The 25,211-nt window shown below is 42.9% G+C and overlaps 1 protein-coding gene across 4 annotated transcripts in view; it reads left to right on the top strand.

The window, feature by feature from the left end:
- The window catches only part of TMEM229B (transmembrane protein 229B), a 40,565-nt gene extending 15,741 nt beyond the window's left edge, over positions 1–24,824 (top strand). Inside the window, exons 1-3 of one of the 4 annotated variants that reach the window (XM_085852267.1) lie at positions 4,344–4,439; positions 17,246–17,370; positions 19,758–24,824. In XM_085852267.1, the coding sequence (XP_085708393.1) occupies positions 4,421–4,439; positions 17,246–17,370; positions 19,758–20,267 (654 nt within the window). In that variant the 5' untranslated portion in view covers positions 4,344–4,420 and the 3' untranslated portion in view covers positions 20,268–24,824. Of the gene's footprint in view, positions 1–4,001; positions 4,440–17,245; positions 17,371–17,427 lie in introns of those variants that run through there. The other 3 variants (XM_085852268.1, XM_085852269.1, XM_085852270.1) reach the window with 3 other exon arrangements.
- Positions 24,825–25,211: the final 387 nt, after the last annotated feature.

Raw genomic sequence — 25,211 nt, 5'->3', positions numbered from 1 at the left:
GTAAAACGCTGGCTTACGTTGAACTTTTGATGTTTTTTTTTTAAAGATTCGGACGTATTCATAGCGACTTGGTCTTATGTATAACGCATTGGTAACTACACAGAACGTTTCGTTGTGTTATAGATAACTTATACCAACGAATGCTGAACCTGTTGTCGGCCTACACAACCGATGGCCAACGATAGTCTAACTTAGGCATAGCGCGTTGCACGCATCGCCGACGATGTCGTGACGTAGCCTATTAAAAGGCTGACGCACAACGATTCGAATCATAACTGCCGTAGAAATGGAAGTGTCAACATCGCGGTCACACCTTGGCGATCTTGCCAGCGTATGCCCACCTAAGAAAAGTGTGTCTAAAACGTTGGAGCACGTCAAATACGGTATGAGTAAGTTTGGTATACGTGAGTAGAACGCTAAAGTACGCGAACATACGTCGTAGTAAGTAGAGTACGTCAAGAAATTTTAAACATGTTCAAAATTTTACGACGTACTTGGCGTATGACACACGTTCTGCATGCGATGGGGATAAGTTTTACACACGATATGTGGACGCTTACACACGTCCACAAACGCTACTTATAAGCTACTCATAAGTCGAAACACTTCGCGGTAATGTCTTTTTACGCGAAACTTATTTCTAACTTATGTTTGACGTGCTTTGAACCAATTCTTTACGTAGTCCCAACACACATTGACGTATGTAGACGTATTCCAATGACGTCTTCCGGTCGACAAAAAAAATAAATTAACGTGTTTCTAGCTTACAACTGCCATATAAAGACGTGTTCCCAGCGGTTTTGGGAATTGGTATATAAAAATGCTGCTCATAAAAGGGGAACCCAACAGTGTTTTCAAGTCCTTTTTGAGTCGATGTCCATGTCAGCAGTAACAGTATCAGTATCAGTATCAGTATCAGGATTAGTATTAGTATTAGTATTAGTATTAGTATTAGTAGTAGTTTGTTCATGTTGGCAGTAGGAGGTGAGTGTGAGGGGGAGGGTGTGGGTTATGATGGATCGTCCTTGCGTCCGCGTGCCCACGGGTAGGAGACATCTTTTCACCATTGTTCGAAGTTCTTCGCGGCTAATTTTTTATGGGGCTTTTTCAACAATGAGCTATAGCTTGTTTTTACGATTTAGGTCTATTCATAACGGGTTGGACAAATGCACAATGAACTAATAATGTGCATAGAGCGCTTTGATTACTTATAGATACGATATACCAACAAATAATTATCGTGTAGCCGGCGTTCACAAACTATGCCCAACGATAGCCTAACTTATCCATATCGTGCGGCAGTTTATCTTTGCCGGTGACGTCGGGTTTGCTATTCATAGGCTGCCACTCAACGATTTAAATGGCTGCATCTCCACTATTGAAAGTAGATGCTTGCGCTCAACAATTGGATTTTTTTTTACACTCAACGACTTTTAAACGGCACCACTCAGCTATTTTCATTGTTTACAATGAACGATTTAAATTGCTGTCACTCGCCTTTGTTTTTTGACGCTGGGGTTTTGAAATTTGAGGCGTTTCTTCTGAACGTGTTAAAACACTCAAACTCGACTATTTTAAATAGACGCTGCCGATGGACAATTGGAATCATAGCCAAGCTAGACATCGAAGTGTGAACATCCTCGTCATGCCCAATAAAAGTTTGAAGAATGCTGCAAATAAGTGTCCTGGCCGTGGCCGTGGACGCTGACGCAAGGACGATCCATTATACCGACGTCTTTCAGCCTATGAGTAACTTAAAAGTAACGTCTGTCGATGTGTGGCAACGATCGCGTAACGTGCCAACAACACGTTAATCATAGGTTAGAAATAAGTTTCGGGTACGCTAAACATTACCTCGGCGTGTCTCAACTTATGATTAACTTACAAGTAGCATGTGTTGACGTCTCTCAACGATCGCAGACCGTGCATACAACTTGTGGCCGGCGTAGCGGAACGTGTGAGTCATACGCCGGCATACGTCGTGAAATTTCAAGCATGAAAAAATTTGAGGACAACCAAAAAGTACAACGTTTAAAGCCAACGTACAACGACGTATGGCAGTGTTTTTCAGCGTGCTCTCAATGTTATCAAAACTTACCCATAACGTATTCAACGTGTGCCAGCGTTTTAGAAAAAAAATTCAAAAATCGGCATACGTTGGCTAAAACGTCAAGGTGTGACCGGGCCTTAAGCAAGTGATGCATCGCCACTTCTTTGCCCTTGGCATGGATAAGTCCATTAACCATGGAGCATGAGCGTCAACTGATCTTGGTCTTGCGTGAGTGCATTGCTACCTCCACCCGTTCCTCTCTCATTCATGCCGAACGCCATGACACCCTGCGTGACGGTCTGCTCGGACTCATCATTGAACTTCATCTGATGGAGGAGCCACAAGCTGTCATCTGGACTGATCAAGCCTCCGCATTCAAGTCTCTCATCAATGACAAGCTCCGCCAAGATAACCGCGTCTCCCTCGAGTTTGGTCGCGCCAAGAACCCCAACACAAACCCAGTCGCCGAAAAAGCCATTCAGGAATTAGAAGCTGAATTGCTGCGCCAAGACCCGTTTCGGAGGTCAAGTTTCTCCTCGTCAGCTTTCTACGGTTATTACCTGATTAAACTCGTGCATCAGATCTTGCGGTATGTCTGCATGGGAAATGTGGACACAACGTGACCAGTTCACTAACAACCAGATTCCAATCGAGGATCAGAACCTTATCTGAGCAGCAGCACGCCCAACGCTCCAGGAATCATACTTGTAGCGAGAAGTCCAAGTCTCCATCAACAAAACGTTCTGTTACTCCGACAGTTCATGTTGGAGACCCGGTGTCCTTACATTTGGATGGATCCGAGTCTCGAGCACAAGATCGTTACCTGGTTGTGCCTGTGGATGGGAACCGGTGCAACATCTGCAAGTTTGCTGGCTCTCAACTCCGACGCTCATCGTAGCGTGTACTACAATCTGAATGTGACATGGTACCCACATGGACTACACCTCCCATCCCACATCCACACAGAGGTTCCTGTGATGATTGTCTCTGCGATGAAGGTGACTCGGAGTGGCCACCTATTGCTCCCTCCTGATTCACCTCACATACCTCCTATTAGGTCAGGATGTCTGCGTTCACACCCCAAACACTTGGATGACTACGTTCTTGATGGATGAGTGGTTGCATATGTGTCAACAGGGCAGAATTATCCCCAGGTGCCTGAGGACAGTCTCTCCAGTGATGGCGTCTTTCCTCTTAACCCGACATCGTCGGTCTACTCCCTTCAAGCACATGTACAAATACTGTTCTGGTTTTCAGGGGGGGGTTGTGACGTCCCAACAATGATTCAGTGTGATTTAATGGTTTGACTGAACTTTGCTGGTGTTTATTCCCAATAATTTACATTTCTTCCACATCTTGATGTATCACACGTGCATGTTGACTTGGACGAGATAACGAGAAATGTTAGAAATCAATGTGAAGGTTTTTTTTTTCAAGGAAAAAAAAATAAGTGGCCATGCCAGTGTTGGTTGTTGTAGGTTTTATTGCTTTGGACGTGACGTCATCGGCCACCGTCCCGCGCATGCGCTGTTGTCCTTTTGTCGCACATGATGTTCTTCCTCTTCTCTCTTTTGCCATGAGCCTCAGTGTGTTTTGCTTGAGCCATCAATAAAGCTCGATGTGTTCACGGAAAACGGCGTGCTGTGCGTGATCCGATGGATTAAGAAAACACGATAGGGTCGATCTCGGCTAACTGGCGGACGTCAAAGAACGCAGTGTCCTTCGCGAAGAGTAGGCGAGCTATCGCCGGCACCCTGAAAAAATTGCAAACTGCAAATTCCTTGTCCGAACCTGAGTCGGACGTCAGGCTTGGTCAGCCGGTCGGTGAAATATTTGGGCCAAAACTTAAGACAACCAACCCCACAAGAACGTGGGAATTTAAAAAGAAGAAGAAGACTAGAGCTGGTGTAATTCGGCCAGAGTTCGAACTTCGAACCACCGACCACACAGACTCGGAGCCAATGCTCTGACCTTCCTGCTTTTGAAGTTCAATGGAAGGGAACTCATATTAATATTAACTTCACATGAAAGTTCAAAACTCGTTCTCAAGCTGCTTGAAAACGTCGTTCTGACATGCGACGTTGTGGGTACGACTCATTAAACAAAGAACTGGCGAGAGGTTTCCGTCGCACAATGTTTGGTGTTTTAAAACAAATTTTCATGAACGATGTACTTTGTACGAGCAGATAAGGTAACCACGAGAGCGGTGACGGGACGAGAGGAAACATTGAGGGTGTTAGAAGAAGAAGAAGAAGAAGAAGAAGAAGAAGAGTAACTGTGCGGAAGAGGAAGAAGCAGCAACTGAGAGGAACATCGTGGTTTGAGCGCCGTGAGGATGTGGCTGGAGCGTCGCTTGTCGGGGATGGAGCGATGGCTGCGGATTGCCAGCGTAAGGACGAGGCGTTTGCATTGAATTATTTTTGTTTAGACTGGACGATCATTGTAATCTTACAACTGCCTCTTGTTTTTTTTATTTTTACCGTTTAACGCGGCTGTTTCACGTTTCGTTTTCCACTGTCGATCGCGCTTTAATAATGACCCCTCACTCCCGCTGCCTTCCTCTCCTTCCCGCTCGCTACCTCATCCCTCTCCTCTCCTCCTTCCCGCTCGCTACCTCATCCCTCTCCTCTCCTCCTTCCCGCTCGCTACCTCATCCCTCTCCTCTCCTCCTTCCCGCTCGCTACCTCATCCCTCTCCTCTCCTCCTTCCCGCTCGCTACCTCATCCCTCTCCTCTCCTCCTTCCCGCTCGCTACCTCATCCCTCTCCTCTCCTCCTTCCCGCTCGCTACCTCATCCCTCTCCTCCTTCCCGCTCGCTACCTCATCCCTCTCCTCTCCTCCTTCCCCCTCGCTACCTCATCCCTCTCCTCTCCTTCCCGCTCGCTACCTCATCCCTCTCCTCTCCTTCCCGCTCACTACCTCATCCCTCTCCTCTCCTCCTTCCCGCTCGCTACCTCATCCCTCTCCTCTCCTCCTTCCCGCTCGCTACCTCATTCCTCTCCTCTCCTTCCCGCTCACTTCCTTACCTCACCTCCTCTCTGTCCATCCCGCTCACTTCATTCATCTCGTTCACTTCCTCATTCCTAATCTCTCCGTCCTATTTACTCCCTCACCTCCTCTCTCTGTCATACTCAATCCCTCACCTATTCTCCATCTTGCTCGCTTCCTCATCCCTCTCCTCTCCTTCCCGCTCACTTCCTTACCTCACCTCCTCTCTGTCCATCCCGCTCCCTTCCTCTCCATCCCACTCGCTTCATTCATCTTGTTCACTTCCTCATTCCTATCCTCTCCGTCTTATTTACTCCCTCACCTCATCTCTGTCATACTCATCCCTCACCTCTTCTCCGTCTTGCTCGCTTCCTCATCCCTCTCCTCTCCTTCCCGCTCACTTCCTTACCTCACCTCCTCTCTGTCCATCCCGCTCCCTTCCTCTCCATCCCACTCGCTTCATTCATCTCGTTCACTTCCTCATTCCTATCCTCTCCTCTCCGTCTTATTTACTCCCTCACCTCATCTCTCTGTCATACTCAATCCCTCACCTCTTCTCCGTCTTGCTCGCTTCCTCACCTCGTCTTTCTGTCCATCCTCGCTTCCTCACCTCATCTATCCGTTCTGCTCACTTCCTCCCCTCCTCTCTCTCTCTCCATTCTGCTTGCTTCCTCACCTCCTTTCTCTGTCCCACTCACTCCATCACCTTTTTCCTTCCTCACCTCCTCTCAGTCCTGCTCGCTTCCTCACCTCACCTCACCTCACCTCCTCTCTGTGCTCGTTTCCTAACCTCTCTCTGTCCTGCCAACTTTTTCATCTCCCTTCTCTCTGTCCCCCTCTCGTCTGATCAGCCTTGCATCATCCCGCCAACTGTAGCCCCACCCTTTTTATCCCCCTCACTGCCCACCCCCCCCACCCTAATTTCCTTTTCCTCAATCTTTATCCCACTCTCTTGGCCAGACATATATGGAGGTGATTTCTTTGTGCAAATCCCAGATGACCCTTTGTCCACGAGTTTCCTCAGGTTCATCTCCAATGAGTGTGTATCATCCACAATATTCTCAAAAATTACCGGCAGTTTCTGTACTGAACAAGGAATCTGCAGCTGTTTCTGCCGAGGTCACAAAAAAATTCGATAACTTCATGGTTTGTTTTGAAAAGCCATTTGAGGAACTGCAAACGAGGTCTGTTTTTTGTTGTTGTTGTTTTCTTGTCATTCATTCATCTCCATTCGTTAAGAATTTTGGCCAATCCATCAAACCGATTGTTATAATCTATTAGCTTGGAAACAGGGATTTCCCACTTGGTTATGGATCACTTTTAATTTGTTTCCTTTTTTCCCATCCTTAGTGACTGTTTTTAAAAGTGGAAAGATGAAGCGAGCCAGAAAAAAGTGAATTTGGCGAGGCTTTGTCACGACATAAAATGTTCAAGAACAACAAGGGAACATTGTGACGTCGATGATTAAATCGAATTGGAAGCCGACACTAATATATTGTCGCGGGGGTGGCCGGCCCAGGTTAACTCCTCGGCCCAATTTGTGGTGTCGGGTGGTTAACACCGACAGCCTCCGGACGGCCGAGCGGTTCCCTATTAAGAGGAGGCGGGCACGTTGATCAATGGTGATTTTAACACGTACTCGGAGGGCAATGGTGGACGAGCGGTGGAGCACGGAGGATGGAACGGCTGTACAGGGGGTTTATCCTCGAACCCCACGACAAATGGACGAATACAATTTCTTAAAAGGAAGACATTTAATGAACATACACAAATATTTACAAAGACAATAATTCAACAGGTAATAATAATAATAATAATAAATGAATCCTACTGTCGAGGCCTCGCACACAGACGCAAATACAGACAAAGGGTGACCAAAATAAAAATAAAAACCCTCCTTTTAAAATATACTGGTACTCAGCTTGGCCCAAATCTGGTCCTTGTCGAACTGGAATTGAGGCACGCTTCCACCAGCACGTGCACACGTGCGTAAATAGCGCCGTCGCTTCTCTTGTGGCAGGGCAGGCATACGCCAGGCAAATCCGCAAGTGGCTTTCCACACGAAGGCTCAAAATGTGCCAGCCTTCCTCTTTCCTAAAGTGCCACCTGCCTCGTGCGTTCCTCACACCAATCTCGTGTGCACGCTCTGCCGATCTCCTGTTCTATCCAGACGGAAACCTTCCACAATCCACACGTGCGCAAGCCTGCCTGCCTGCCCTCGACCTCGATCACACTGATTTATTTTTCTTCAGATCCGCCACCTCCACCTCCGGCACGTGGCCTACTCGCTCCCAACCTGGGAAGGCGGGGCTTTCTACCCGTTTGTTGTGATTTCAGGGCTGCGTTTCCCAGCTTTATTTCGGATCATGAAATATAAAAACGTCGGGAAAAAATCACAGAGGGCAATCACGTACTGGGGAATTTATTTTTACTCCTCGGCTAATTAACACTGCGCCACCCCTCATGTGGTGACACGTAACACTTAAGCTTACAGATTCCCGAACTTAGTTACATTGAGATGCTTTCTACTCGTCCACGGACCAAGCAACTCTACACAATGCTAAATTCCTTATTAAATCCTTCAATCTACCCCCATAACCGTAACAATATCTTCAAGTCTGGTACTGTTTATTCAAACTCGAAGGCTTGTACATTTATAACTTCAAAATCTATTGCTGTAGTATTGATAAACTGAAAATTGCATGAAACGCTCTATCTATTCCCTACTTCATATCTCCAACGGAAGAAGCACACTGACTCTGACATGCCGCTAACGTCATGTCCACAAATTATACCAGCGTCAAATACACACATAGAGTCCGTGGACTTCTTTGGTTGGATTTAATATTGCTGACTGCAAACCTCTTGACTGGTGATCAGCAGGGCAGAGACAATGTGCTCGCATGACAGGCAACACTTGTTGCTGGTAGGTCTTGCAGCAAGTGCTGTGATGGAACTTGATTTGTGCCCTGCTGCCTCGTCAAGTTAAGAGGTTAGATTCAGATATATTTTTATATATATACATATACTGACAGGATGGCCTCGAGGTACGCACACGCATCTCTAAGCTATCTAACCTTGGTTAGAATCTTGACCCAGCTCTAAACCATCATCCCGGTGTTTCACAAGGGTGATTGATCAATGAGTGTGTCGTCCCTCGGACGTTAAACTGGGCGTCCTGTCTACCAGCATTATTTGGTGGACATTAAAAATACCACGCTGCACTTCAGGAAGAGTGATCAAGCTATTGCCGTCACCCTGAACAAATTTCAAATTCCTGCCCTGACTGACTGCTGGAAAGGCAATGGCAAAGCACCCATAACCACTGCCAATAAACTGCTTTGACAGCACCGATGCTCTCACAGAGTATGGTGCATCAGAATGAGGATACTGTATATGATGTTTGTTTTGAATTTTAAAACCTGCTTGCACATTTGGTACACATAAACATTTTACATTTCTGCTTTTATAATACATGTAGTTCTATTTTTATTTTTTATCATTCAATTTCCAAATATTTTGCGAGATCACCTCCCAACCAAAGGAAATATTTCCTCATGGCCTCAACTGGATTATAAACATGTACACCAACCTCTTTACCAACATACAAGTACAAGGGACCTCAGAGAACGTACTTGTGTGGAACCCTTCACTTAGGACTCGTCCACAAAGATCGTTGTGGCTTGAATATCACCCTATAAATTGTCACTGATTAAAGCTTGTTCTAATTTTGTGTATTTTTGCGTTTTGTTATATTCCTATATTGTGTATTTTGTTCACCAAAGTTTGCTAATGTACAGTCTTTCATCAAATATTTAAAGGTTTTATGCCGAAAAATTGTAATGAAATTGACAAGGCATTGTAAACAGGTATTGAGGTCGACAGTTGATGCAATGAATGAGAAATCGGTTTTCAAAGAGATTGCAGAAAGTACCAAAAAGCAAGAGTTGGACTTGTTACTCTCGAGTCGAGATTAATGTTCCTCTCAAGGTTTGATCACTTACTTGGTCATCTTCATCTTCTTTAACAGCCGCAATTATTGTCAACGAACTGGAGATAACTCACCGACCCTTCATGAAAGACAGCGAGGTATCTTGAAGCTCCACCAATGCACAGTGTTAGTAGTTGGGTCCTCAACTTTAACCTCCATCCGAGGGAAGGTGCATACATTAATACCTCACTCTGCATTGAAAAACGGCAGGATGACAGTTTATAGCTTGGTCAAGATTCAAACCCAGGTTAAACTGCTCAGAGGTGGATACGCAGACCTTTAAGTGATCCTACCAGCTGACAGTGTTTATTTGATCATCTGTCTTTTCTCGTGTCCTTCAGTACATGTGTGCATACTTACTACTGATCATCAAAACTTTTTACCTCTGCTACTGAAGGTGGACGGAGGTTGCTTTCACCCCTGTTTGTTTGTCTGTGAGCAGGATATCTATCTCAAGAAGTTAAAGACGGATTTGGATGAAACTTGGTGAACAGGTTGGGTGTGTACCAATGACGAATTAATTAGATTTTGGTGAAAATCTGAATCCGGATACTAGAATTTTGAATAATTTTTCATAATTGAGAGATGGGAGTAAAAACGATGTATAGCACGATGTCTCAAAACATTGTGGACAGATTATGACAAAACCTGGTGGATGATTTAGGAAGGTGACAAGAAGCCGATTCGATTTTAGTTCAGGTCTGGATCCGGCCCATCAGTGGGATACAAAACGTAAATTGTTCAGCCTAGCAGAGGTATTTTCTCTTCCGAGTTATGTTCTAGTTTTGAACTCTGTCACCAAAGGTGGATGGAGGTTGTGTTTTTACCCCTGTCTATCTGTTTGTTTGTCTGTCTGTTTGTGTGCAGGATATCTCAAAAAGTTGTGAACAGATTCGGATGAAGTTTGGGGGGCAAGTGGGTGTGTGACAAGGAAAACTTTATTCATTAATGGTGAAAATCTGGATCTGATAATTTTTAAAGTGATTCTTCACCATTGATTGATAGGGTCAAAAACGAGGTGTAACTCCCCCAAGTGGCCAAGTATAGTACCGTATTCTATTGTATATTCAAAATGTAGTGGAATTAAAGGTCCAGGCTTTGAGCAGTGAATGAGTTGCATTCATGCAGTGGAATATTATCTTATTGGAGCCGGTATGTTCTACTGGATCAGGCATTGTGTGGCGGATGTATGCGCTCTCCCGAGTGCCCTTGCAGTTATGTCCCTTGTAAAAACAAGTGCCCTTGTAAAAATATCACCAAAGGTGGAAGGAGGTTGTGTTTTCACTCCTGCCTGTCTGTCTGTGTGCAGGATATATCGCAAAGTTAGGGACTGATTCGGATGAAATTTGGTTCAGGTTGGGTGTTTGACAAAGAACTGTTTATTCAATTTTTGTGAAGATCCAGATCCGATAATTTTTAAAGTGACTCTTCACCATTAAGAGATAGGGCTAAACCGATTATATAGCATATTTCAAAAAATTATTTCCCCAATATGTATCATGCATTGTTTGGCGGAGGTATGCCCTCTTCTGAGTGCCCTTCTAGTTTCTTATGTTGTCATCAAACAAATATTGAATGTTATACAAAATGAAAATAATTGTACATGTACTTAAAATAGGAGTAAGCACATCAGAAAAAGAAGTGGAATTGGTTGAGTGGAATTTCATAAATAAACTACAGGATATGAAGTGACTGAAATTAGCCAGGAAATCGCCTGGGAATCACACCACAGTACACTCTTATCAATGGCAAACATCATTTTTTTTTAACACTCATGAATAATCACCTGGGATTCACACAGGTGTATGTATGCTCCTATCACTGGCGAACGTCACATCATTGTTTATCACACTTGAATAATTACATGAGATTCGCACAGGTATACACTCCTATTGTTGTCTGTCACATCTTTGTTTATCACGCTTGAATAATCACCTGGGATTTGTGCAGGTGCATTGCCTCAGTGTGTACCCAGCCTTTACAACCACTGCTTCTGACTCTAAGGAATCCCCCTGGCCCTTGTTCTGCCTAATTTTATTCGCTCCTTTTCTTTGGGTCACGATAAGGCCATGAAGGAGAACCGTTACTGTGAAGGATTGATATTGATGTGAAGCTGACAAAAATCAATGTGACCAATGTACAATGCTCCTTTTGGGTGGTGGTTCACACTCTTGCCATATCTCAACATGAAGATGATCTGTATCGCAATGATTTGTAAACAAATGAGAACTCATGGGTGAGAATCACTTATTTGATGTTCTGTGGAAGCTATAACATCTTTTAAACCAAATCAGAACAAATCGCTCGCTCGTTATGAAAATCCATCCATCCATCCATCCATTGGGATCATACTCTGTGCAGTGTTGGTGCTGCTTAAGCAGTCTCCTTGGCTATTGGGCACAATCTTGGATGGGTCGCTACTCTGACACATTATACCAGCATGCTGACACTCATTTTGCCGACCTCGGAAGGATGACAGGCCGAGTTAACCCCACCTGGCATTGATTCAACAGCTGAGCGGGATTTGAACATTAATTCAACAGTTTTGGAGGTTTTTGAGGAAGGAACTTGAATGCTTTAACCTTCAAACATCCACCTGTTAAACATATATCAAGTGCAACAAATCCACACTCCTGATTTCTTTCTTAAACTCTCTCTTTTATACCATTTTTCAACAACCCTTCCATTGTTAACTCTTTATTTTTCAATCCCCTTTCATTTTATTTCTCCGAAGATTTTTTTTTCCGTTCCCTTTGCAGTCCTCTTTTTATCTTGCCAAAACGAAGTTTTTGCAAGATCTGTTACTCGGTAATTTTTTTTTTGTTTGTTTGTCTGTAATCATTGGATTTTTCACCTTTATATCACTCTGTAGAGCACAATTCTCATCGGAAACTCTTGTGGGTACACATATCGTAGTCTTATTACAATACCCTTCAGCACACATAAAGGTCAAGGTCACTTTGCTGTAAATCATGGAGGTCGACGAAACCCTTATTCTTTGAGTAATTTTAATCGAATCATCTCCAAACTTTATGGGAATGTAGTATATGGTCTGGTGCTCAGCTTATTAGTTTTTGGTGGCGATTGGCCTTGACCTTCATGGTTAGCACCTGAGGTCAAACATATTTGACCCCAAGGTCAAATTTTCAAGTTTTAGGAACCATATCGTGTAGTACCTCAAATTGAGCACCTCGATGAGTGTTTTCTAGATATGTCAAGCTTGAGACATTATGACGTCATTTGGTGACATGAGGCAAACGCATATTTTTCATGGTTACTCTAGAACGATTCTCATCGGAATCTCTCGTAGGCAGATATTCCTCAAGGAGTCGCTCCTGGTGGATAGCAGCTCTGTTCACCTCAGTGTGACCATAAAGAAGTCACACGTGGCAAGATTGGTTTTATTCTTTTTTTTTTGTTGATCAAAGTTGTTATGTATCCTGTTTGGGCAAACATATTCTGTTTTTAAAAAAATATTATTATGTTATTGTTTTGAAGTGATGGTACTGAGCCTATCCTCTTTTTATTGTAATGGTAATAATCATTATTTGTTGTTGAATTCTGACAATTCTAATTGTATTATTAAGGGCCGGGTTTTTGGTTCCTCCCGAACACTTGGTCCTGAGGCCATCAGCCACGGATAACTCCGTGGCTCGGTGGGTTGCTAATCAACCATGAACGCCGATTTGTACTACCAATCCTGGCAGGGTGTCACTACTTCGTGTGGTTACCTTACCTTTGGACGATGATATCAAGGGGGATTCATGCCCTCAATGCGTACTTGTCTTAATCTTACCTGATCAGGTGCAGCCAAGCGTTGCTGCCAACGTACCAGCTAACGGAGCAAATCATGTAGGGTAAAAGTTCCCGGCTGATACGACGTGCAGATTATGTTGGACCAATGGAGGAAAAGACTCGACAAACTGGGTACATTCACAGTAATAGCAATTTATTTATCGCAAAGGCAAGGAAAGGTATGTAGCACAATAAGCAAGGGATTTAATACATGAAAATATGTACACAGGGGAAAGCAAAGATTGGTGAGGTGCAGCAAAAATAGACACCATCAGAATCATTTCCCTATGAAATAAGAAAGTAAAGAGTGATACGAGCCAGTACGAAGCATTGGCGACCTCTTTTTACCAGGCGTGGTCGAAGGACCAACGCAAACCCAGTCACTGAGGAGGGGGAAGAAAACAGGGTGTCTATGGTGCGTGGTCAGAAGCAGGTGAAGTGCAGAGAGGAAGGGATAAAGAGGTGGATCAAGGGGGGTTGGAAATAAAGCAAAGAATGTGTGCGAATATAGTCCTAAAGTGAAGTGTAAAGAGGTCTGTATGTGTAAATGCCCAGGTTGTCTAATACTGCGCTTGGTCTGCAACCTGGCTCTTCGAGCCGTCCCGCACTCTGCTCCGTTTCTTTATGTTCCGCCTCTCTCCACCAAGCCAAGAAATCATGTGAACCACAAGCCAGCGACGAGTGAACCTGTCGTGCAGAACGCATGGCTCTTTATAGGTACTTTGCGAGGGAGGAGCCTAAAGGTGGATTAGGACGAGCTGCAGGAGTTTTCCAGGGCCGCCATTGGTGTATGTACCATTACACTGGCTCTAGCTGCGCCCACGCACGGGTACAGCTGCGAAGATGGCGTCATTGTGCTCTGAGCTTCCTCGTGCAACAGAGCTCCATAATTACCATGGCGCCGGGGTATTTGGTTGCACTCTCTGGCCACGAACATGCACTGGACACCCAATGGGGGCTGTAATTGAGTGGATCGTTCGAGCTATCATACAACTGAATGGAGTCTCACGCACTCCTGCGCTTCAAGCTACATGCCAGAACATCCAGATCCTAGTATCTATAATGGTACACCTTGTTCCCCCCCCCCCCCCGTTCCCTATTGGGTCGAAAGGAAGTAGTGATGACTGTGGTTTGAGGCATTTGTAGTGGCAGCATAGTGATGAGTTGTGGCGTGGTGATTTAAGCGGCATGGTTGTGGCTATTAATGGTGAAAGTTAGTGAGCTTGGGTTGTGGTTGGATGGCGTGGTGATTTTTTTTTATAATGGGATTTTGATGGTGTATGAAATGTTCCAATGATGGGGTTCGAGTCTGGTGAAGTCTGAGGTGGAAAGTTTGGATAATGGCTCATGGTTTGAATGGAAAATGTCACGTGTATGCAAATGATTTGCCCCTGTTACTATGGTCCTTGGTGTGCATGCATGAAGGACGGTTATGTACAGCAAAGCAAAACTAGAGGGGGAGCACTCGGTAGAGTGCAAAACCTCCGCCGCAAATACTGCTAGGTCACTCAAGTGAACCTGATATCCTATTCATTCAATTTGACGTCAACAGTGCTCACAGAGTTATAGTTTGCAACTTTCCCTTTTACTTTTAACTTTTACATACTCAATTCATTCGTCATAACTAGATTCCTTGAGACAAATTGATTTTATGTGGGTATATCCACCTGAAGTTCCAAAATCAGCCACAATTATAATTTTGGCATGTTTTATTTTGTTGGAAATCACTTATAACATGTAGAAATGCAAAAAAAAAATCGAAATTTTGTTGAAAAAAAAGTTGCAAAAATTTTTTTTCTCTAACAATTTTTCTTTTGGGGGGGGGGGGGATTGGAAATCACTTAAAACATGTAGAAATGCAAAAAAAAAAAAAAAATTTTCAAAATGGCCGTCATAGCGGCCCTATTGGATTTTGGACGAAGTCCAAAATCTAATGGCATGATCCTTGGACCAAACCTAATCCCCCCACCAAGTTTCGTCGAAATCCGTCGAGGAGTTTTTCCGTAATACTGTTCACAAACAAACAAACAAATAGAAAGGGGTGAAAACAGTAACCTCCGATGTTCGATGGCGGAGGTTAATAATGTATGGGTAAAGAAAGACCTGCCTAAAGCTCACGGAACGCATATGACCCATAAGGGAAGAGATTTTTAAACTGAATACTAATGAAATCACTGTCCCGGGACCACTGTATGTTGTGCGCCATTGCCTCGGGGGATTGCCGGTTTCGCAAAACCACAACAGTATGTTCCTTTTCTTTTTGTTGAACCCGAACTCCGGGATCACTGCTCACCTCCACTCGTTTGTTCCTCCTCTTTTTCCCCACCTGTGGAACCAACTTTCACATTCTCTTCAATCTCATTCTTCACTCCAGGTCTTCAAGACAGCTGTTCACCACCATCTTGGATTGTCCCCAATCCAAAACCACGATCTTCTCTATCCGCAATAAACCACCATTCTACCCCCAAAATTTGACCTATTACCTCTGCCACCTAAGGTGAAGGAGGTTATGTTTTCACCCCTTTCTGTCTGTTTGTTAATTGCCGGAATCCTTCGGATTTCGGCAATTATGTTGGTCGGTTGTGTGTGTCATTCTATGTCTGTCTGTCTGTTTGTTTGTGTGTTTGTTTACGCTGTAGCAGTCACACCGTTTCAGCGATCATGACCAAACTGGGTACAGACGTCGGCCATGGTCCAACTTAGACACTTGTCGTTTTTAGTGAATATAGGTCAAAGGTCAAGGTCACCTGAAAAACTGAAATTCTTATTTTCGCAATAACGTCCGCTAAAATGGTCGTATCGACTTTCAACCAAATCCAAAATGTGCATCTTCCAATACTGCATCCAACCATATGTCTCATTGGGGTGTCACACCAACATCCTTCTTCGCGGTCGAGGGTCGAATGTCAGGGGGGTCGGGTCAAAACTTTCAAATTGCAATAAAAACGCCATTTCAAGTCCGATTGACTTCCAAGTTATGATCATGACCAAACTAAGTGCTATAACTCATTAAACAGTAGCACTATCGACTTATAAGAACCAAATTGATTTCCAGGTTTTTGTTTTTACAGAGATCATGGAGATATGACAGTTATTCCGGCAATTCCTTGCTCAATGGAGAATTTCATCTGTTTGTTTGTGTCCAAGGATATCTCAAAAAGTTGTGTATGTATCCGGATGAAATTTTGTGGACAGTTTCGGTGTGCGACAAGGACGAACTGATTAAAATTTGGTGAAGATCCAGATCCGGATCCGACTACTAGATTGTTTTTTTTTAAAGTGATTCTTCACCATTGAGAGATCGGGCTAAAAGTGATATAGAGCACGATATCTCAAAAAGTTGTTGACGGATTCGGACGAAACTTGATGGGCAGGTTGGGTGTGTTGCAAGGACGAATTGATTTGATTTTGGTGAAGATCTGAATCTGGATCTGGATACGAAGATTATTTAATTTTTAAAGGGATTCTTCACCAATGAGAGATTGGATTGGGCCAAAAACGATATTATGCTGTGTAGCATGATATTTCAAGAATGTATTGGGCCCGATGTGTTCTCGTGGATCAGGCATTACGTGGCGGAGGTATGCTCTCTACCGAGTGCCCTTATAGTCTTTCCATGTTATCCTTCCCCTGCGTTCTCCCATACATACCTCTCATAGGTTACCCGCCTCCCTTGTTTGTCAGTCTCTGTTTATGTCCTCCTCTCCACCCTGCTGTTGGCATTTCTCTTCTCTTTCTGCTATTCCTTTTCTTATGTGTCACTCTATTCCATTATGTGTTGTAGCTGTTTAACGTGCCTTGACTGTATGTAAAAAAAAAAAAACCACAATAAAACCAAGTGGAGTTCATAGAACACCTTGTTCCACACAGTCTTGAAAAAAAGGTCATGGGAAGGGTCTTTTCAACTCTTGCTTTGCGTTTCCAAGCACAATCTATACTTACGATACAAGCTGCCTTTTTGTTTTTATCTCGATATTCCTCAATGTTGAGAGCGTGAGCAGCATATTTGATTGGTCGACATGGCGTAAAATGGCATAATATTTTTGTCCAAATACTGCTAAACTAGAGGTTTTTGGAAGTGACAATAAGGTGATTTGTGCTTTACAGTCTTCAATTATATAATTCAATCAAAATAAAATAAGCTTTTAAAAGCTGTAGAATTTTTTTTTTTGTGGCGGTTGAGTTTACCACCGTTGATGCAGCATCTTTTACACCACCTTATTTAACATGCTAAATTAGTTATTCATACTTGTTTGTGTTCTTCATGGCATCCCTAAAAACAGTAAGTTTCCTGTTTGGAATGATTTTCAATTCTGACCCTCTGCTCACGGTTTGTTGGTCTTGTTTGAAAATGCTTCCTGAAGTCACGCAATCCTGAAGGAATAATTATTCCTAGCTTCAGAAAGTTTTATCCTTTTGCAGCTGCATGTACACACAGCGTCTCAGCTTCTGCCTGCATGCCATGCACTAATGCCTGGGTTGTGTCACTGCAAATGACACTTGAAACTTGCCCACCTCCAGTCCACCTGAGAACTGGGAAATTTCAGGTATTTAAATTTTTAAATGACATGTTGAGCCTGATTAATGCCTCTGTTTTTTGACAGGAGGTACCGCCTGATGGGCCTCTTGGTGAAGAGGTGTGGTGCAGCAAATGTGTCCTGCCACACGTGTCACCATCTCAAACCATTCCCTCGCCTACACCTTCTTAATTGTCACGTCATCAGCAAATTACACAGCAGCTCGGATGTCTTTTTTTTTTTCCCTGCCTATTCTTTATTTTTATTGTTAATTTATTTTTATTCCCAAATTCCCCAGTGCTCGTGCTTAGTTTCTAACTGCATGGATAAATATCTGTCACTTCTAACAGCAAGGGCATTCTATAGAGCCCTGTGAGAAAGTAAGGGTTAATCAGCCTGTGTTTTCCCAGCTGCACTATGCTCGCCTATGGGTTTGACAGGCTGCATGGAAGCTGTACCTGCATAAATTGGCACTGTGGTAACTGGTTTAATTTGATATGCATAATAGACATTTGCTTGCAAATGCAACAATTATAAAGTGATTTTCCAAAAATACAGTTACCAAAAAATCCACACACCCCTCCCTCCATGTTCTCCCCACAAATATCTAAATAAGTGTGGAATGATGCTGAAGCTGGACCACTTTTAGTTTGAATGAGTGGTAACATGATGTAGCATTGATTAGATAAGATATTAAATGCCCCCCCCCTCCTCCCTCTGTACAACATCATGGAAGAGCAACATGATGAAGGGGAAAAGGGCAACAACTGACATAAGGGCAAAATTGGACATTAAGCAAGACAATGAATGAATATGAAAAAGAGAGAGAGAGGAGGGGGTGGGGAACACAATAACCAGCACGTTAGTGTTGGCTTAGATAGGATTGATGTTGGTAGAAAGGATTGGAGGTGGGGATGGGGTCGGGGTGACATGATGTGGTGGCGCATCTCCCGCTTAAGCCCTAGACAGGTCCGAGGGCTGAAAGAGCAGAGAAAGCGAGACTAGAGAGGCGGTAAAAACAGAGGGGCAACCGACCTGTCTGTGATGTATGTGAGAGTAACAGGCCTTGTTCTTCGACCTCATCATGGGAAATTGCAATTATGCTGAATGTGTTAGAATGCACAGAATCCAGGCGAGACAGATGTGATGTGTGCTGAAGATATAATTTGCTTTAAATTGGATCGACCAATCGGAGAGATCTTCATATGCAACCCAAAGGGGGAGTGTGTGCAGCAGCAATATGTTTTTATGCCTCCGCTGACTAAGTCGCCGGAGGCATTATTTTTTCGGGTTGTCCGTCCATGCTAATTTTCTGTTTTCTCTTCAACTGCTTATTCAATTGACACAGAACTTTCACCATAGGTGCAAATACTCATGTGGAATGTTTTAATGATAATTATGATGTCATTGTTCATGTGGTGTGGCAGCCATGTTGGAAAAAAGGAAAAACTTTGGAACTCTGCATCTCAATCCACGACACGGGAAAAAATCGAAACTTGGCACATGGGAAATAATTGTGATTTTTTTTATGTCATCGTTGGCTTCGTTATGACGTCATTTTTGCATACGTCGAATGCTTTATTCGATCAGTACGAAAATTTTTGAGTGTCATCGAGGGCTAAGTTGTATGGGGGGAAATAAATTGATGATGTCATCTGTTATATGGTTCAGATATATATATATATATATATATTTTTTTTTTGTTAACATAAAAGCCTTCAAAAATCTTCTCAAACGGCTGAACAGATCGAGGTGAAACTTTACAGGTATGATCGCCTATCCCTGAGGAACAAAAAGTTCCCCACCTATGATGTCTTAGGTCACATTGTTTGGCATCTATGATTTTTCGAAGAATAAACCTTTAAATACCTCCCGCAGAACAGCTTGACAGACTGAGAGAAAACTTCACCCACATGTTCCCCAAGTCTTGGGGATACCAGTGTTCACGAATAATTAATAGGTCATGGTTTGGCAGCCATATTGGATTCAACTAAAATCTTTAAAAAAATTATTTCTCTTGAAACGCTTCAGCAATTGATGTGAAACTTCACAATTATGATGTAGTAGTGATGGGGAATATATGTTTTAAATTTCAACCTGATCAGACACATGGTTTGGCAGCCAGAATTTAATATTTTGAATCTGGGTTCAGGGATTTGAATCAAACTTGGTACAAGTATTATAATGATGTAATAATTTGGGTGGAGGCCTATCTGGAAATGTTACGATATGGAAGAGTGCCCTTCCAGTTTGTCTATATTATTTTTCAAGGAACCACCATTATTGGTGTTGTTTCTTGATTAGGCAATGATTATAATGTCATTCAGCAATTCCTGTTATGCAGGAAACTTGGAGGTGCCATAGCCGTGTGAAGGTTACAGTTGTTGATTACCTATTGTTGTGCACGTGTATGTCAGATGTTCTGGGGCAGTGGACGAGTGCCATCTATGGAAGCCATTGAGCCACTCACCCTCCGCTCCCGCTGGTACATTTACGCCATCCACGGATATTTTTGCGAGGTCATGTTCACGGCGGCTTGGGAGTTTGTCGTGAGCAAAAATTGGAAATTCCCAGGAGTTACCAGTGTGTGGGCTTTATTCATCTATGGCACCTCAATCCTGGTGCAGGAAAAGATGTACCTGTCTCTCCGCGGTCGCTGCAACATCCTCTCGCGGTGCATCATTTACACGCTCTGGACGTACTGCTGGGAATTCTTGACGGGCTTGGTTTTACGACAATTCAACGCTTGTCCATGGGACTATTCGGCGTTCCATTACAACTTCATGGGTCTTGTGACCCTGGAGTATGCACTGCCTTGGTTTTGCGGCTGCTTTCTTGTGGAGACCATGGTCATCCGGAACACACTTCGTCTGCGCTTCGATGAATTTGGAGAGCAAGTTGGCTGCCATCACATCAAAGCAGCTTGAGTCTGATTCCTTGCGTCCTTGTGTGTTTTTACTTTTACTGGATCTCTGTCTTTCTGTGTCAATATTTTTTGTACCTTATTAGCTTATTTATTACTCATTTGTTTCTACTTGTTTTCTCTTTCACAGCATTTTTATTTTGTCCACATCACCTTGTGTTGTCATCCTTTTTCTTTTCCCACCCCCACGCTACATCTGTTTGTGTTTTGTGCATCTGGCTGGAACAGTGCGATGTCGACCTTAACTATGAAGACCTCTTCATTTTGCAAGCTCATTTGTCACCCGATAGCTCTTTTTAAATGCTTATGTGTCAAGGCTCATGGAAGAGCAGAAAGAGCCACTCTCAAAGAAAGGACCAAAAATGAAGGAAGGTATATGCAAGAGAGACCTGCATATTGCCCACTGGCGGGTCTGGTGGGAAGACCCTTTTATTAGACAGTTCGATGACTAGTGGAGAGTCTTGTATCTAATCAAAGACTGCATTGCTGTTTAATTTGTATTTGCTTCTTCGTTTAATTTATTGGTTGAACCTGTGCACATTTCATAACCTTTGTTGCATTTCCGCCTCATTTTTGCGGGCATTCACTTCCTGGACACGGGGATAGCGGGCATGCGTTGCTCACACAGAGAAAAATTGCATCCTCGGGTGCCTCCAGGGAAACTAGGGGAGGGTATAGTTTGGAACTTCATGTTTGTCATGTTCTCCAGTTGTTTATGTTACCTTGCATCCATGGGCTGTGTGCTTCTGGGTTAGTGATAATATTGTGTCAACATGTTTAGTGTTTGTTTTTTCCCCATGCTGAGGAGCATATTTTTGGATGTGAGGTTTACTTCTAGTATTGCACGTTTAGGTTATGATGAGCGCTGCATCTTGGTCCACCCTTTTGGTGGAGAGACAGCATTCGGAACCAAGGCCTCGTTGGCAAGGCTATTCAAAATAGGCCCAGGGTCCAGGATGAAGATCAGTGTGGATATATTTGTCCAAAATGGCTTGATGCCACCCAAAGCCACCTCAAGTTTTTAACAGAAAGAGCAGGAGATATGACATTGCCTGTCATTACAGTATTTGTTTCAAAGCTCACTTTATCCCCATTATAATTATATATATGACACCACAATGTGGGAAGTCTGATTCGTGCGCAATTCTCACTTTTTGAGCAAATCCATTTTCTCCTTGCCATTTCTTCCACCGTCTATGGAGTATGTGGCTGGCTCTCTGGCAACCTTTCAACGGATGAACGTAACCATTGGTGTTGTCTATTTATTAATTTATGGATTTTCTTTTCTTTTTTTTTAATATTATGAATGTGTGCTTCGCATCTGAAGATTGAAGATGTGTGAATGATCAGACACCCACAAGGAGAGACTGGAGATTATAGTGGGACCTTGAATTGTATCATTTTGTTCTGAGATTTAAACGTATAAACTGAACCAGCAGAGGAGCATGCTATAATTTGTACCACTACGTGTGTTCCACCCTTGACCCCTAACCGTTGTATCTGTGCAAGCATGTGTTGGTGCTGTTGTCAGTTTTTTTTTGTTGTTCTTATTTTTTAATGTATATTTTTGGGATACCACTTGAAGTTGGAATCCTGCACCATTTAGGAAACTTGTAGTAATTTATTAGTTTTGATGTTGTTTTATTTTTGCACGAAGCAAGATTGCATAAACGTGATTTGAAGGACCATCTCAATCTTGCATACCTAAAATGGTGGAGTTGTGACTCCCTCCTCCACCCTCCTCTCTTCCCCCACTCCTCTCTCCCCACTTCCCTACACTCAATCTTGTCTATCTGTCCCCCATCTCTTGCCTTTTTAAAATTTATTTTACTGCCTAACACACAAGGAAATTTGACACTGGAGGAGACCATTTGGCCCATTGTGCCTGCACCCCCCCCCCCCACTTCTATAACACGTAGATTTGCTGTCATCTGGTGGACAGACGGACAGGCGAGATTGATTTGCCGTTGATGAAATTGTCGTTGATTGAAAGCTGCTTCGTGCACTTATTCCGAGTTGTTCGTGTTTTATTTATTTATTTGTTTTTATCAGCTTTGCATTGTAATTGACCGTGGTTGTTCCGCACCAATTGTGTTTTTTAGTGTTGCCAAAAAAATGCAACCGTGGAGATTTTCGATCCTGATACATTCAGCATCGTGGTCCATGGTGCTTGCAGTTGCGTTGTGATGTGGTAGTGCACCAAGCTGTTTGAAGAGCGCTAACGATATTTGATGGCACTTTGTTCTAAGGGAGAGTCACTGGGGATACGGCATGGTTAGCTTATTAATTATCCGTCAATGTTTTGTATTCTCCAGGCATGGCTATTGTAATCTTTTTATGTTAATTTGATTCACCCCAATTTGAATTTGTGCAGTTGGCCAAGTTCATGTCACCTTTATGTATTGAACTTTGAACCGGTCGGTGTTTATTCCCCAGTAATTGATTTTGGAACGCAAAGTGTATGAAACCTCATGACTCCATTTATGAGGGAAGAGCAAAGTGAAAGAAATTCTGTAAAAGCCCATTTCTCAGGAACTGAAAGGTATTGCTGATTTCAGTGTACAGAGTTAAGTACTCGGAATGTGAGGAATGTTTCTCCTCTTCTGAGATCCCATGCCGTTTCAGCCTCAATGATGTCCTGCCAGCATTTGGCCAAATTTGAACAGATTTTTCTGTTGAATGAATGGCCCACGGTTTTCCCACAAATTTCATAGTGAATACAAAAAAAGTACATTTAAACTGCCATGGAAAAGTTGACAAAGTTAAACTATTATGACGACTGACATTTTGTTTTGATTTGGTAAAAAGTATCCATCGATTTGATTTGATGGTAATGTTGATATCACAATTGCTGTTTAGAAGAGGTTGACAGGATGGCCTTGCGGTACATGTACTCACCTCTGAGATGTCTAGTCTGGGTTTGAATATCGACACAGCTATAAACTGTCACCCTGGTGTTTTGTATGCTGGGCGAGGCATCGATGTGTGCCTTATCCTTCGGATGGACATTAAGCCGCAGGATGCGTCTGCCAGCACTGGTTGTTCATAGACGTTGAAGATCCCACAGTCTTTTGTGACGAGTAGGTGAGTTATCACCGGCACCCTGAACAAACTACAAATTCCTGCCGTGACTGATCTCTGAGAAGGTAATGGCAAACGACTCACAGCTAACCCTTGCCAAGAGACTGCTTTGGCATCACCAACTCTGTCAAGACTAATGTTACATTGCTGATGATGATGATGATGGGTGTTTGGAGAAACAAAATACTTGATTCAACGCAAACATGTGAATATTTTTTTTTTTTTTTTAAATATCTAGCTCTTCAAATATGAAGATGTTTAATTACTTATTTAATTATACATGTGTGGAAAGCATGTTTTGGTTTATTTTTTGAAAATAATTTTCTTCCTGCATTTTTGGACATTATAATGCAGAATGTAAACATGTGATGTTTGGTTGCTGTCTATGTTTGCCCGATCAGCCTATCTTCATCAAACGTCTGACATTTCCATGCACATATATTTGCTGCAATTGTATTGCTAACTGAAGAAACCTCTTGGTAGGAAAGTTATCGTTCCTAGAGGGTGGATTTAGTTGTGCACAAGTCATGTTGGAAACTTTGCGGGATGCGATCAATGTCCACAAGCCCAAGGTAACTGCATCGTTTGGTCCAGCTGCGTTAAAACTTGGCTATTTATTTATTTATTTGGAAAGGCGATGAGACTCGTTTGACCGCTGCGAGTGCTATTGTACTTGCATTTTGAGCCTGGAGTCACCGAGTGTAGCATGCTTCTGCCCTTCCTGTGTGACAGCATGTCTCAAATCCTGCTTTTCCATTCCTGTGGTTTAGTTGCATCGTTGTTCTAACAATGGTATGACTAGCTTAGTAGGGTAGGCACCTAGTTCTCCAATTTCTACCACTGTAATTCAGATTGTATGTCTGATATTCCGAATCCGATATGATTGTACATGTCAAAGTCGGAGGACCAAATGCACAATCTGAATAACGCTGCTCATTTGTTGAGGGTAATCATGTCAAAGCAAATGATAGATATTGAGGAGATAACCAAGTTTGATCATGTAGAGTGGAACTATGGCATATGAGTGACTCCCTGCCCCCCTCCTTCATTTTGTTGGCACCTGTGTATTAGGAGTATACATTCAAATTGTTGGTGGTGTGACCTCAGAAATTATTCATGTTAATTGATTGGGGTTATTTATTTATTTTTTTGTACAATGTTGGTGAGATGCCGTTTGCTTCTTCAAATAATTTTATCTGATGCTTCTGAGTGTTCTCTTGTGCCTGGGAATATCAACTTGTACACAATTTGCAGCTGATGTTCTTTGTCATGGTTTTCATGTAAAAATAGAAGTTGCAATTTGTTCCTGGACTCGATAAATGGACTACTACAAGCCGACGCATGAGTTTTGCCAGGTATTGTTTGTTCTTAAAAGGAAAAAAACTTGGATCAATTCAGCCTGTACAAGCTGTGGTTTTTGTTATGCTCCATGAGTGACATTTTAATCAAAATTAAATATCGTTCCAATGGAACTCTCTTGTCTCGGCCTTCTGTCTCTTTATTTTGTGAAAAGTGTCATGTTTATCGTATTATGATTTTTTTTTTAAAGGTTTGTTTAATATCACACAAGGGCCAGTTATGAAACAACTGGGGTATAGACATCCACTTTTACACTTTCTTGTCCTTTTGGATATCATACTCACATTTTAAGATGATTCATCACAAACGAGGACAAATTTTCTCAACCAAACATTGAGAGTGGTGTGATAACCAACGTGGGAAAGGTGAAGTGACATTTCAAGAACGAGCCCTTAAATGCAAGAGATCTCTCTACATGTAGTAAACTACTATTACGACTACTACAGTCATTTAATGATCCTAAGTATTCCCACCTTGTGGGGTTAGCGGGGGGACGATTTGGGCCAAT

This window comes from Eptatretus burgeri, chromosome 13 (genome assembly GCF_056783735.1).
Source record: "Eptatretus burgeri isolate ZD-2024b chromosome 13, Ebu_testis_v1, whole genome shotgun sequence".
Taxonomy (NCBI): Eukaryota; Metazoa; Chordata; class Myxini; order Myxiniformes; family Myxinidae; genus Eptatretus; species Eptatretus burgeri.
The sequence above is the reverse complement of the archived record's forward strand: the minus strand, read 5'-3'. Positions and strand labels throughout refer to the sequence as shown.